The sequence below is a fragment of the Microtus pennsylvanicus genome, chromosome 6 (assembly GCF_037038515.1).
Source record: "Microtus pennsylvanicus isolate mMicPen1 chromosome 6, mMicPen1.hap1, whole genome shotgun sequence".
Classification (NCBI taxonomy): domain Eukaryota; kingdom Metazoa; phylum Chordata; class Mammalia; order Rodentia; family Cricetidae; genus Microtus; species Microtus pennsylvanicus.
In genome coordinates, this window is record NC_134584.1 from 105,908,465 (window position 1) to 105,922,947 (window position 14,483).

A 14,483-nucleotide genomic window follows, 5' to 3' on the forward strand; every position below is an offset into this window, starting at 1 on the left:
TGCCCTCTTGTGGCCTCCCTTGGTTACACACACACACACACACACACACACACACACACACACACACACACACACACGGTGTACATACATGCAAGCAAAACATATACATGAATAAACCTTGGAAAAGGATTATCCACTCTTAGTCAGGTATGGGGTCTCAAACCTGTAATCCCAGCATTTAGGAGGCTAGGGCAAGTACTTGACATACTCAGACTCTTCTGAAAAGAATTTCATGGGGCTGGAGAGAGATAGCTCAGTGGAAAAGATGCTGACGTCTCTTTCTGAGGACATGTGTTCAATTCCCAGCACCCACACGGCATCTCACAGTTCCAGGGGATCCAACACCCTCTTCTGGTGCCTTCTTGGGCAAAGGGGTTACTTAGGCACACACGGTACAGAGTCATACATACAGGGAAAACACCCAGGTACATAAAATAAAACAACAACCAAAGGCCAAGTTTGGACTTCACTTTGAAGTCATTCTGACTCCCCAGCAGTATCAGGAACATTGTAATTTATTATAATTTGACCAACACTCTGAGTGAATTCTCCAATTCCCCATTTTGCTTGCCTTTGGCATATCATTTAAAAACAAAACAAAGTTAAAAAAACAAACAAAAAAAATCCCACGTTCTTATGGAGGAGTCACTTTTTTTTGGTTTTTCGAGGCAGGGTTTCACTGTAGTTTTAGAGCCTGTCCTGGAACTAGCTCTTGTAGACCAGGCTGGCCTCAAACTCACAGAGATCCACCTGCTTCAGCCTCCCGAGTGCTGGGATTAAAGGTGGGTGCCACCCCTGCCCAGCCGAAGGAGTCACTCTTTAGTGCAGGAAAGTGCCCTTGGAGGAGGACTGTGAGGCCAAGTTTAAGGAAGTTAGGTGCTATGGGGCTCGGGAAGTCCCGAGTTGGCAACCCTTACCATGCGGCAGGTTATCAATTCATCCAACCGTTTGTTGTTTGAGACGGGGTCTCACCACAAAGCTCTGGCTGGCCTGGGAAACACTTTTGTTTTCGATGAGAACTCTTGCCTCAGCCTCTGTGTGCTGGGATTACAGATACACATCACCCAAGATCCTTCTTCCCTTCCCCCTTCCCGTAGCCAACAACCTCAAACTTGCTGTGTAGTTTGCAATGACCTTGAATTCCTCCCTAATGTTATAATTACCGGCTCGGGCCACTCAGTTCCAGGGGAAGGATGCTAACTTGAGTTCTCTCAGAGCTCTGAAGCTCCAGTGGAGGGGAGGTCGGTGACTCAGGCTGTCCACAGTATTATGTCCACCTTCCTGCCCTGAGATCAGTGGGACCCACAGGACACATAAGTGAATCTTGAGAAATCTATACCACAAGGAGGAAATTGAGAAATGAGTGGGTTTGCAAGAGCTTCTAAAAAGTCTAAAACCACCAAACTGAATCTTTCTCATAAACGCCCAGTTAAAGGAGAGAATTAGAATTAGATAAGGGTTTTGTTTTAAATTCATTCCCTTAGCACCTCTGAGAAAATTTTGTTTAATAAAAAAATTCTAGAACATATACATGATTGTCATCACTGTCCATCCACAGGACACAACAAAGAAAATAAAAAATGCAAGACAACTTAGACATACTCAGTCAAAAAAATAATAATAAAGCAGTAATCCAGCCCAGCGTGAGGCCTCAAGGCCCAGAGATCAGACAAACCAGGACCAGCGAGCCCTGCAGGCTTCTCTTCCAGAGGGCCTGAGGGGGCACTGACCCTGCCCTTCCAGCCTCTAACTTTTTAAAAACCGCAGAAGAAAAAAAGGGGGGGGGGCTGCAGAAAGAGGCCTCTTTCTAAAGAGAGGGAACCGTGGGGAAGTCATGAAGAACGTCAGAGCGAGGAGGCCCTGAGAGGGCGGGCAGAGCACGGAGTGGCAGGTGGGAGACCTCGGCAAGTTCAGCCCCGGAAGCAGCCCTGCCCTGGCTGAGAGGGGATCAGTGCTGAAGTCTGTGCCACACCCTTTCATCTTAGAGGCTACAGTCTGGCCTTCATGTCAGATGCAGTGTGCCTCTCAGGTTACTTCCTGGCAAGCTCCAGAGTCCTTGCAAAGTGGAAGCTAGGTTCCCCTTGTGACGGGATCTTCAGTTCTTGCTGGACAGCTCGGCAGGGCAGCCTAGTCATCCTCACCACCCCCGTACATGTCTGCCAGTTTCTTGAATCGACTTCCCCATTCAGTAAGGTAGTTGTAGTCCTGGTCCTGGTCGGAGGCCGAGGAGGTGAGCGAGCTTAGGGAGCCGGCATCTGAGCCACTGCCCTCGTAGTCAAACACTAGCAGGGAGTCGTAGGGTGGGGCAGTAGGGTCTGTGTTAGCAGCCTTCAGGTTCTAGGGAAACAGAGATCAGCAGTTAGGAATGGCAGGATGGCAACCCTTGCATAGCGGCTCAGGGCAACCCAAGCCAGTGGACAAACACCATGACTCTGAAGTCAGACAGATCAAGCCAGAAGACTATACACAGCAGTTTTGAGACTGGGCAAACCTCTCAGCTGCTCTAGGCCTGTTTCCTATCTATAACATGGTGATGCCCATGGCTTTGGAGGAATTGAGTACACACACAAGTCTTGGTAGGCTACTAGCTGACATGTAGTTGGGCATCGTCTTTATATTTACAAATGTGGGGATTAAGACAGAATTCGCAAACCATCTAGAAACCGTCTAGAAACTGTCCTCCTCTAACGAGACGCTCAAAGCATCTTCTCTGAAACAGCTCTGCCCGAGCAATGCTTCCAGGTGTGAGCACCCGAGTGTCTGATGCAGTATTCTAAACAAAGATCAAGAGAGGTTTGCTGCCAGGCAGTGGTGGCGCACACCTTTAATCCCAACACTTGGAGGCGGAGGCAGTTGGATCTCTATGAGCTGGAGGCCAGCCTGGTCTACAGAGCAAGTTCCAGGACAGCTAGGGCTGTTACATAAAGAAACGCTGTTTCTAAAACCCAAAAAGAGGCTTGCTGCTGGACTACTTCCAACAGGCAAGAGGGGCAAGCAGGTTTGTTTCCATCTCTGCAGAAGACAGAACAGAGTAGAAGTTGGGGCTGAAGACCGTGTGTGTGTGTGTGTGTGTGTGTGTGTGTGTGTGTGTGTGTGCAGATTGGAAGACAACTTTAGGGAGTCTATAGTAGGCTCACACAGACCTCCCACCTTCCTAACTTATGGCTCTACAAATAGCTTATTTGGAGGGTTAAAGCTAGATTTGGGTCACATCTAGATCAGTGGAGGCCCAGTCCTGGGAGTGTGGGGGGTGTCAGAGGCTCTAGCAGTCTTGAAAGTTCCCTGAGGGATTCCAGTGCCAGGCAAGTTTGGGGGCCTCTGTCAGTATCAATCTATCCAGTCCTTGAAGTAATCCACAATAGCTTCCACAATTTTCTCTCCATTAGAATCTTATTTATTGCCAGGTGGTAGTGGCACATGCCTTTAATCCCAGCACTTGGGAGGCAGAGGCAAGGGGATCTCTGAGTTCGAGGCCAGCCTGGTCTCCAGAGCGAGCTCCAGGACAGCCAGGGATACACAGAGAAACTCTGTCTGGAAACAAAACAAGACAAAGAAAACAAACAAGAATCTTATTTATCTATTTTGAGGCAGGGTTTCACTTTTAAGCACAACCTAGCTGGGAACTCATAGCAGTCCTCCTGCCTCAGCCTTCCAAGTGATGGGATTATATGTATGGGCCACATCTGGCTTCATAGTTTAATCTCTAGAATTCAAACCTGTTGGGAGGCAGAGACAGTTGGATCTCTATTGACAGTTGGTGCACACTGTTAATCTCAGAACACAGGAGGCAGGAACAGGTAGCCGACTTGTTGAGTTGGAGGCCCCTCTGGTCTACATAGTTCTAGGTCAGACAAGGCCATAGAGGGTGACCTTGTCTTAAAAGACAAACAAAATCCCAGGACAGCCAGGGCTACACACAGAAACCCTGGCCGGGGGGCGGGGGCAAGAGAAAAAAAAAAGAAAGAGACACAAAAATCAAACCAAAATAAAACAGAAAAAGGAATAAAATAAAGGAACCAGCGAGACAGCTCTGCAGGTGAAGGCATTTGCTGCCCCAAGCTGGATCCCCACACCCATGTGGTGGATGGCAAGAACCAATTTCCACAAGTTCTCTGGGGGGGCGACAGGGATGGCCAAGATCACCTGCTGCCTTAGTTTGCTTTTTTTGTTTTTTGTAAATCGAGACAGGGTTTCTCTGTTGCTTTGGAGCCTGTCCTGGAATTAGCTCTTGTAGACCAGGCTGGCCTCAAACTCACAGAGATCTGCCTGCCTCTGCCTCCCGAGTGCTGGGATTAAAGGCGTGTACCACCACCACCACCCGGCTATGCTTGCTTTTTTAAACACAAGGTTTCTCTGTGTAGCTCTGGCTATCCTGGAACTCACTCTGTAGTGTAGACTAGGCTGGCCTCGAACTCAGATCCACCTGCCTCTGCCTCTGCCTCCCAAGTGTTGAGATTAAAGGCGTGCGCCACCATGTCTGGTTCACTTTCTGCTCTTTGTGAGGACTCAAGTTCAGTGCCCAGCACTCACAATGTAACTCCAGTTTCAGGGTGCTGATACCCTTTTCTGATTCCATAAACACACATATGCGGTGCATATGCATACACTTAGGCAGGCACACACACACACACACACACACACACACACACACACACACGCACCCCTAAAAAATAAAATGTGTTCTGCCTGCATGTATGCCTGCAGGCCAGAAGAGGGCACCAGACCTCATTACCGATGGTTGTGAGCCACCATGTGGTTGAATTGAACTCAGTTTCTCTGGAAGAGCAGCCAGAGCTCAACCTCTGAGCCACTCTACAGCTCCTCTAAAAAAAACTTTTTAAGCAGGCTGGAGTGATGGCTCAGACGTTAAGAGCACATATTGCTATTGCTCTTCCAGAGAAGCCAAGCTCAGATGCCAGCACCCGTAATCAGTGGGTTACAACTGTCACTGGCTGTCACTCCAGCGCCTCATGTACATTTCCCTCCCTACACAGACACACATAATTATTCTTTTAAAATTATTGTTTATTATTATTACTTTTTAAAAAAGATAGATTCTCATTATGTACCTCTGACTGTCCCGGAACTCACTCTGTAGACCACGCTGGTCTTGAACTCAGACATCTACCTGCCTCTGCCTCCTAAGTCCTGGGATTAAAGGTTTACACTATACCCAGCTTTTATTTTTTTTTTTTATTTTTTTTTTTTTTTTGGTTTTTCGAGACAGGGTTTCTCTGTGGTTTTGGAGCCTGTCCTGGAACTAGCTCTTGTAGACCAGGCTGGTCTCGAACTCACAGAGATCCGCCTGCCTCTGCCTTATACCCAGCTTTTAGAAATTATTTGTTTTTAAAACATTTATTTATTTTAGGTGTTGCCTGCATGTACGTCTGTATACCATGAGCACACAGAGCCTGCAAAGGTCATAAGAGGGCATTAGATTCCCCTCAGAACTGGCGTTACAGAGTTGTCAGCCCCCGTGTGAGTGCTGGGACTCACACCCCAGTCCTCTAGAAGAGCAGCCAGTGGTCTTCACTGTTAAAGCCTCTCCAGCTCCATACACAATTTTTTTTTTTTGTTTTTCGAGACAGGGTTTCTCTGTAGCTTTTGGTTCCTGTCCTGGAACTAGCTCTTGTAGACCAGGCTGGTCTCAAACTCACAGAGATCCGCCTGTCTCTGCCTCCCGAGTGCTGGGATTAAAGGCGTGCGCCACCACCGCCCAGCTCATACACAATCTTAAAATAAAATAAAAACTTAAAAAGTTGTCCTCTGATCCTCATGTATGTACCATGGCAGACAGTGCATAAACACATAAATATATAAATAAAATGTAAAAATGCAAAATAAAACTAGAAAACCAATAGGCCAGGAATAGTATCACACTGCCTTTAATTGCAGCACTTGGAAAGCAGAGGCAGGAGACTCTCTGTGAGTTGGCAGCCAGCCTGGTCTACAGCAAGAACTCCAGGACTAAACAGGAAACACTCAAAAAAACAAATAGAAGATGAAGCAATGGCTGAGCAGCCAAGAACACTGGCTGCTGTTCCGGAGGAAAGGGTTTCAATCCCCAGCACCCACATGGGGGCTCAGCTCACAAGCCTCTGCAACTCCAGGGCCAGAGGACACAACACCCTCTTCTGGCCTCTGGGGACACTGTACAATGTGGTTTACAGCCGTGAATGTAGGCAGAACACCCATGCACACAAAATAATAAAACAAAATAGTTTAAAAACAAGCAACAAAAACCAACACACACACACACACACACACCGAGAGAGAGAGAGAGAGAGAGAGAGAGAGAGAGAGAGAGAGAGAGAGCCTTATACTCCAAAACTCCAACTCAAACCTGAGTAGTCTGGCTCCAGAATACTTTCCTAATAAAGTGTTTGAATAAATGGTGAAACTATTCCTATAAATTTGGAGTTTATGGAGGAGGAAAGAGAAGCCACAGATACTCGAGTATCCAGAGCTCACACAGCTGGTGGGTAGAGCCAGGATTTGAACTCAGAATCAACACAGAAAGTCCTTGTTTGTTCTCCCACGCTATTTGCACGTGACTCAGGGGTAGCGTGGGTTAGTCTGCCAGGCCTCACCTCGATGATGAAGTTGCCGATCTCATCTGGGTTGGCTGGCCGGGGACGGTACATGGGTGTGGGGATGAAGGTTGGGGCCACATCATTGCGGAGAACCACCTCAGGCCTGGCCTCCAGCCCCCGGTGGAGCTGGGTGATGTCATAGTCCTTCATGAGAACAAATGGGGGCATCGGGTTGAGAATGTGCCCCATTTCCCACCAGCTACATCTCAGCCCTCTGATGCTTGGGAAGAGGCCAGAGATCCCAGAACCCCTCATTTCTACTGCCCTCCCCCTTCTTCCAAATTAAGGGCAGACTTGGGAGCCACTCAGCTGGGGCAAAGAGAATCTAGTACTAGACCCCCTCCCAGGAGAGGGGTTGGTGGCCAATGCTGCATGAAGACTGATGTCTCCGCCAGGGCTGGTGAACAGAGCTGACAGAGGTTCCATCATGGGCCTTGGGAACGCCCACATCTGCCTCCACCACTCCAGTGACCCACCTGGTCCTCTTCACCACCACCTTCTTCACCGTAATAGAAGACATTGTCACGGGTGTCGTCCTCTGGGAGCAGGAGGGGCTCTTTGACCTTTCTCTTCCTTCTCACCAACAAGAGGAGCGCCAGGAGGAGGGCTGGAAGAGTGGGGAAATATGAGAACTCCCCCAGCCACGAGGCCAGCCAGGACCGCAGGCCCTCAGAGCATAGTGCATTCATTTATTTATGGGTTTTTCAGAGAGGAGCTCATGTAGCCGGGATTGGTCTTTTTTTTCTTTTTTAGATTTATTTATTATGTATACAACATTCCTTCCATGTATGTTTGTATGCCAGAAGAGGGCACCAGATCTCATTATAGATGGTTGTGAGCCACCATGTGGTTGCTGGGAATTGAACTCAGGACCTCTGGAAGAGCAGTCAGTGCTCTTAGCCTCTGAGCCATCTCTCCAGCCCGCTGAGACTAGTCTTGAACTTCTCATCTGTGATGGTTAGTCTTGGGTGTCAATTTGACTACATCTGGAATTAATAAAACCCAAGCAGCTGCGCACGCCTGTGAGGGATTTTGTCTTAATTAAAGCATTTGAAGTGGGAAGACCACTTTTAATCCAGACCTTTTGAGCTGGGAAGATCCACCTTTAACCTGGGCCACACCTTTGGCTGGAAGCCTATGTAAGGACGTGGGAGAAGGAAGCTGTGCTCACTGTCTGCTTGCTCTCATTCTTGCTGGAAAGTCCATACCGTGACTGGCCTTAGAGCCCACTTCTTCAGGATTCTAGCATACTGAAGATCAGCTGAGGCATCCAGCCTTGCGGGCTGAACAACACTAGACTCTTTACTTTTTTTTTTATTTATCATATTTTATTTATTTTTCTACTGGACTCTTGAACCTTCCATCAGTAGACAGCCAGTGTTGGACCACAGCCTGTAAACCACTCTAATAAATACTTTATATATATTCATTCTGTAAGTTCTATTCCTCTAGAGAACCTTGACACTCTGCCTCCAAGACCTCTCAAACGCTGGGATCACAGGAACGCACTGCCATATCCAGTTCCGCTTAGGTTTAAAGCCTTGCCACCTCTCTCCTATAGGTCTTCACTTAATGTCACCACCTCCTGGAAGCAGCATGACTCCAATCCTCCAACCGTAGTCCTACAGCATTTACCAAACCAGACTTTCCACTCTGGTGGTATTGAGGGGGAGCCCCCGGTCGTTGTCGCTAAGTTATTTTATGGGCCTTGGTGTTTTGCCTACATGTATGTCTGTATGAAGGTGTCAGATCTCCTGTAACTGGGGTTACAGATGGTTGTGAGCTGCCGTGTGGTTGCTGGGATTTGAACCCAGGTCCTGGGGAAGAGTAGCGGTGCTCTTAACCACTGAGTCACCTCTCCAGCCCCACCCATGCCCAGTTTTCTATGTGGTTCTGGGGATACAGTCAAAGGGTGCATGCCTGTTAGGCAAGCATTGTCTTTTTAAAATCCATTACACAGACTGGTACTCAATAAAGTAAACTTTGTTCAGCTAAGGCAAAGAGCTGTCTTCTGCACTTCTAGGTGGCCGTCTACAATCAAATATCAATACTCATAAATTCTTGTGATGTCCGCCAGAGTTGACACTTTGTCAAGGTCCAGTTCTCTTAAAGCAGAGAGTCCTGGCTAATTTCAACTTAGTCTGAGTACCTGAACGATGTGGGGGTGGACTGTCTTATGAAGTCTTGCTTGTCCTTACCCCTTTCTAAGATGTGACCAGCACTGGCATGATGGTTAGTCTGCATATTCAATGCAACACAATCTAGAATGCTCTAGGAAGAGAAACTCATGAAGGACTGTCTAGATCAAGTTTGCCTGTGGGCAGGGCCGTGGGGGATGACATAGACGTAGAGAGAGCTGCCCCTGTGGGTGGCACCATTTCTTAGGCAGGGGATCCTGAGCTGTACATGAGTGAAGAGAATGAATTAAGTTTGCATGCATCCAGTCTCTGTTCCTTTATTTTATGCGTGTAGGTGCTTGCATGTCTGTATTATGTACACATTTGTATCATGTACGTCTGGTGCTCACAGAGACCAGAAGAGGGCGCTGGTTCCCTTGGAACTGGCGTTCAGATGGTTAGGAGCCACCATGTGGGCCCTCTGGGAGAACAGCTCTTAATTGCTGAGCCATCTTTCCAGCCCCTTTCACCCCCTTTTTGAGACAGTCTCACTATGAAGCTCTGGCTGGTCAAGAATTTGTTAGGTAGATAGACTAGGCTGGCCTCAAACTCCCAGAAGTCTACCTGTCTCTGCTTCTGGAGTGCTGGATTAAATGAATGTGCCACCATACCTGGTTGCTTCTCCCCGTTCTTGACTGTGGGTGTGACTAGATGCTTCAGGTTCTGAACTGAAAACAAACCTTTCTCCCTTACGTTGCTTCCATCTGGTTTTTGTTTCTGTAGCCCAGTGAGAAAACACCTTACCTGGCTCATATGACATATCTGAACATCAGGGGAATAACTGGATGGTTGTGGGAAATCTAGGAACTGAGGCCTGTCCTCAAACTCAGAGATCCACCTGCCCCCAGAGAGCTAGGGTATGCTATCACTGCCCAGTCTAGAAATATTTATTTATTATTACTATTTTTTTTTGAGACAAGTTTTCCCTGTGTAACAGTTCTGTCTAGTCTAGAGCTCGATATTTAGACCAGGCTGGCTTTGAACTCAGAGATCCGCCTGCCTCTGCCTCCAAAGTGCTGGGATTAAAGGCGTGGGTTACCACACCCAGCTATTTATTATTGACATGAGCACACAAAGTAAGGGTTTATCACGTCATCTTCATACACGTGTTACTGTACTTTGTTCTCATTTGTTCCTGTCCTCACTGCCCACCTGTGCTGCTCTCTCCTGCTCCCCACTGCCCACCTGTGCTGCTCTCTCCCCACACGCTGCCCCCCTGCTCTCTCCCCACACGCTGCCCCCCTGCTCTCTTCTCCCCACACGCTACCCCCCTGCTCTCTTCTCCCCACACGCGACCCCCCTGCTCTCTCCTCCCCACACGCTGCCCCCCTGCTCTCTCCCCACACGCTGCCCCCCTGCTCTCTCCCCACACGCTGCCCCCCTGCTCTCTTCTCCCCACACGCTACCCCCCTGCTCTCTTCTCCCCATAGGCTGCCCCCCTGCTCTCTTCTCCCCACACGCTGCCCCCCTGCTCTCTTCTCCCCACACGCTGCCCCCCTGCTCTCTTCTCCCCACACGCTGCCCCTCCTCTGCTCTCTCCCCACACGCTGCCCCTCCTCTGCTCTCTCCCCACACGCTGCCCCCCTGCTCTCTCCCCACACGCCGCCCCCCTGCTCTCCCCACACACCGCCCCTCTGCTCTCTCCCCACACCCTGCCCCCCTGCTCTCTCCCCACAAGCTGCCCCTCCTCTGCTCTCTCCCCACACGCTGCCCCTCCTCTGCTCTCTCCCCACACGCTGCCCCCCTGCTCTCTTCTCCCCACACGCTGCCCCCTGCTCTCTCTCCCCACACGCTGCCCCCCTGCTCTCTCCCCACACGCTGCCCCCCTGCTCTCTCCCCACACGCTGCCCCTCCTCTGCTCTCTCCCCACACGCTGCCCCGCCTGCTCTCTCCCCACACGCTGCCCCCCTACTCTCTCCCCACACACTGCCCCTCTGCTCTCTCCCCACACGCTGCCCCCCTGCTCTCTCCCCACATGCTGCCCCCCTGCTCTCTCCCCACACGCTGCCCCTCCTCTGCTCTCTCCCCACACGCTGCCCCCCTGCTCTCTCCCCACACGCTGCCCCCCTGCTCTCTCCCCACACGCTGCCCCGCCTGCTCCCCTCTGGCATGCCCATGCACTTACTCTATTACTTCTTTCTACTTCCTCACCTTGGAATCCCCACTCTAGTTTCATGACCTGTGAATACATACCTATGATCACACACATATATGCACATGCACACACATAAACATTTACATATGTAACCCTAAGTCTGGGTACCACGTGCGAGCAGAAGCATGTGGCAGCGTCTTCTTGAGTCTCGTTTACTTCACTTAGCATAACGCCTTCCAGTTGTGTCCGTTTCCCTGCAGCTGTCATGAAAGACTCGTTTTTAACGAAATACTTCTGCTTTCTGGCCCATGATGCTTACACTGTGGCATGTTTAAAAGCACTTCATGGCTTGTTAAAACACAGGTAACTTAGGTCTCACCTCTAAGTTTCTGGATCATCAGGTCTGCAGGAGGGCAGACAAGGGAATCTGCCTGTTCTTTTAAAAGCAGGTTTATTGAGTATATTGCAAGAGACAGCCAGATGGAGTAAGGAAAGGTTGCCTGAAACCGAGAGTCTGCCTTTCTAACAGATTCCTAGACTACCCAGAACCACTGCTTAGGCCTCAAAGTGACTTGACAGGAAAACATTAGCCTGGCATATTCTTCAAGCTCCAGAAACATCTAGCAATTAAATGGTATTTGTAGAATTGAGAGTTTAAGAAACGAATGAGTTGGGGAGGAGACAGACAGTTCAACGGTTTAAGAGCACTGGCTACTCTTGAAGGGGACTGGGTTTGATTCCCAGCACCCACATGGCAGCTCAGAGCTGTCTATAGCTACAGTTCTAGGCTATGTAACCCCATTATGGCATGTAGAGGCACACATGCGATACACATACATTAGGCAAAAACACTTGTAAGCATAAAACAAAAGAACCAAATGAACGAGAAATATTGGATGTACTCTTAGTTTCAGAAATTCTGAGAAAAATCAGGTCTCTTAAGTACCTAGTTGCACACGGAGGCTTATGGTACTCACTCAGCAGAGCCAGGACAGCGCCAAGGATGGGGAGGACGAAACCACCCTTCCAGGGCTCGGGGCAGGTCACCACGTGGCCATAGCAGTCACACACTTTGGCCCTGATCATGGTTAGCTGCTCCCTGTTGCCTTGATCAGACAGAGAAAGGTGCAAATCATATGTGTCTTGCTTCAGGAACTTCTTCAGCGACAAGGCCACGGTGTCTCCTGGAGAGACAGATAATTTCTTAGTCTAGGGATGTCATGCATGGTGAGCAATGAATACAACATAAAGGGTGATAAGAGCCTCAGCACCCGACGAACAAGAGGCAGTCTTTGTCTGAGTGTAGCGCCGTGATGGAGTACCTGCTTAGCATCCGTGAGGCTCTGGGCTCAAGACCCAGAACACAAAAGCAAAACAAAACAAACAAAATCTTCCCAAAACCCTGGCTAAAGTAAAATTTAACACTGTGAGAAGGAGTATTGGGTTACAAAAGTTACTTCATTTTTTAGTATTTTTTTATTGTCTTATCACTACTTTTTTTTTTTTTTTTGAGACAGGGTTTCTCTGTAGCTTTGGAGCCTGTCCTGAAACTCACTCTGTAGACCAGGCTGACCTCGAACTCTCAGAGATCACGTCTACCTCTCGAGTGCTGGGATTAAAGGTGTGTGCCTCCGCTGCCCAGCTGTTGTCTTATTTTTGTTGCTGGTGTGTGTGTGTGTATGCACACAGGCAAGTGTGTGTTATAAGGCATATGTGAAGATCAGAAGATCAGAAGTGAGCCTTCTGGGAGTCAGTCTCCTCCGTCCACCTCTGGGTTCTGGGAGTCAATGTCTGGTCCAAGTTTGTGCAACCCTTTGAGAAATCTTATTAGCCCACAAAATCTATTTATTTATTCATTCATTCATTTATTTATTTATATAGTGTTCTGTCTGCATGTATGCCTGCAAACCAGAAGAGGACACCAGATCTCATTAAAGATGGTTGTGAGCCACCATGTGGGTTGCTGGGAATTGAACTCAGGGTCTCTGGAAGACAGCCATCTCTCCAGCCCTAGCCCCCAAATTAATTCATCTCTTTCTCTCTTTTTTAATGTGTATGGGTGTTTTGCCTCCAAACATGTCTGTACATCTGTGTACCACGTAAGCGCCTGGTGCTCTTGGGGCTAGAAGAGGGTGGTGCTGGATCCCCTGGAACTGTGGTTACAGACAGTTGTGAGCTGCCATGTGGGTGCTGAGAATTGAACCTGGTCCACTGGAAGAGCAGCCAGTGCTCTTAACTGCCGAGCCACATCTCCAGTCCCAATTAATTCCCTATTTTTAAATTGATTTAATTGATTAATTATTTTACACGACAGTCTTGCTTTGTAGTCTGGGTTGGTGTCAAACTCATGGCAGTGCTGGGATTACAGGTGTGAACTACCATGCTTAGCTGTCATTTTATCAAAAACAAACAAGAACGCAGTTATAGTATTAGCAAAATGGGAGGCTCTGGAAGTCATGTGATATTGGATTGATATTCTTGCTGTAATCAGCTGCTAGAGTATTCTTTGTCTCAAAAGAATACATTATATAAGCCAGGGAATGATGTCATATGCCTTTAATCCCAGAACTCAGGAGGTAGAGGCAGGAGAATCTCTTTGAGATTGAGGTGATGCCAGACTGGTTTACTAACTGAGTTTCAGGACAGCCAGGGTTACACAGAGAAACCCTGTCTCAAACATTATTCTAAGAAGTAGCTAACTTAATTGGTTAATGTTCACATTAACTGGTTACCTATCTTTTTTGAGACAGTTCTAGAACTCACTCTGTAGACTTAGGCGAGCCTCAGACTCACAGAGTCTTCCTGAGTGCCGAGATTAAGGACATATGTCACTACTGCCCTGCCTGGTTACCCGTCTTTAAACAAATATTTATTTATTTTATTGTATGTGTATGAGTGTTTTGCCTGCATTTATGTGCACAAAGTGTGTGCTTGGTGCCCAAGGAGGTCAGAGGAGGATGCCTGATCCCTTGACACTGAAGTTACAGATGATTGTGGACTACCATGTGGGTGCTGGGAATCGATCCTGGGTCCTCTAATGAGCAACACATGCTCTTTTCTTTTAAGTTTTTTGTTTTTTTGTTTTTTTGTTTTTCGAGACAGGGTTTCTCTGTGGCTTTGGAGCCTGTCCTGGAACTAGCTCTGTAGACCAGGCTGGTCTCGAACTCACAGAGATCCGCCTGCCTCTGCCTCCCGAGTGCTGGGATTAAAGGCGTGCGACACCATCGCCCGGCCTTTTTAAGTTTTATTTAATGTGTACAGGTGTTTTTCCTGCATATCTGTCTGTGCACCACATGCATACCTAGTGCTGTGGAAACCAGAAAAGAACGTCTGACTGAGCCCCTGGAACTGGAGTCGCAGGTGGTTGTGAGCCACCATGTAGGTGCTGAGAATTGAACCAGTGTCCTCTGGAAGGGCAGCTAGTGTTCTGAACCACTGAGCCATCTCTCCAGCCCCTGAAACAGATGCTCTTAATCACTGAGAAATCTCTCCAGCTCTGGTTATCTACTTTTGTTTGTGCTTTTATTGTGGATGCTGCTGTTTGCTTGTTCTTTTGAGACAGGGTCTCATACAGCCTTAGAACTCACCAAGTAGATCAGGCTGGCCTTGAACCCACAG

General features: G+C 48.4%; 1 protein-coding gene across 1 annotated transcript in view; it reads right to left on the reverse strand.

Annotated features, from left to right (window-relative positions):
* Positions 1-1,488: 1,488 nt before the first annotated feature.
* Positions 1,489-14,483, reverse strand: part of Cdh3 (cadherin 3) — a 47,918-nt gene continuing 34,923 nt past the window's right edge. Inside the window, exons 13-16 of the mRNA XM_075977114.1 lie at positions 11,843-12,049; positions 7,070-7,200; positions 6,591-6,737; positions 1,489-2,337 (exon numbers count right to left, since the gene is read on the reverse strand). Of these exons, the coding sequence (XP_075833229.1) occupies positions 2,128-2,337; positions 6,591-6,737; positions 7,070-7,200; positions 11,843-12,049 (695 nt within the window). The 3' untranslated portion in view covers positions 1,489-2,127. The remainder of the gene's footprint in view (positions 2,338-6,590; positions 6,738-7,069; positions 7,201-11,842; positions 12,050-14,483) is intronic.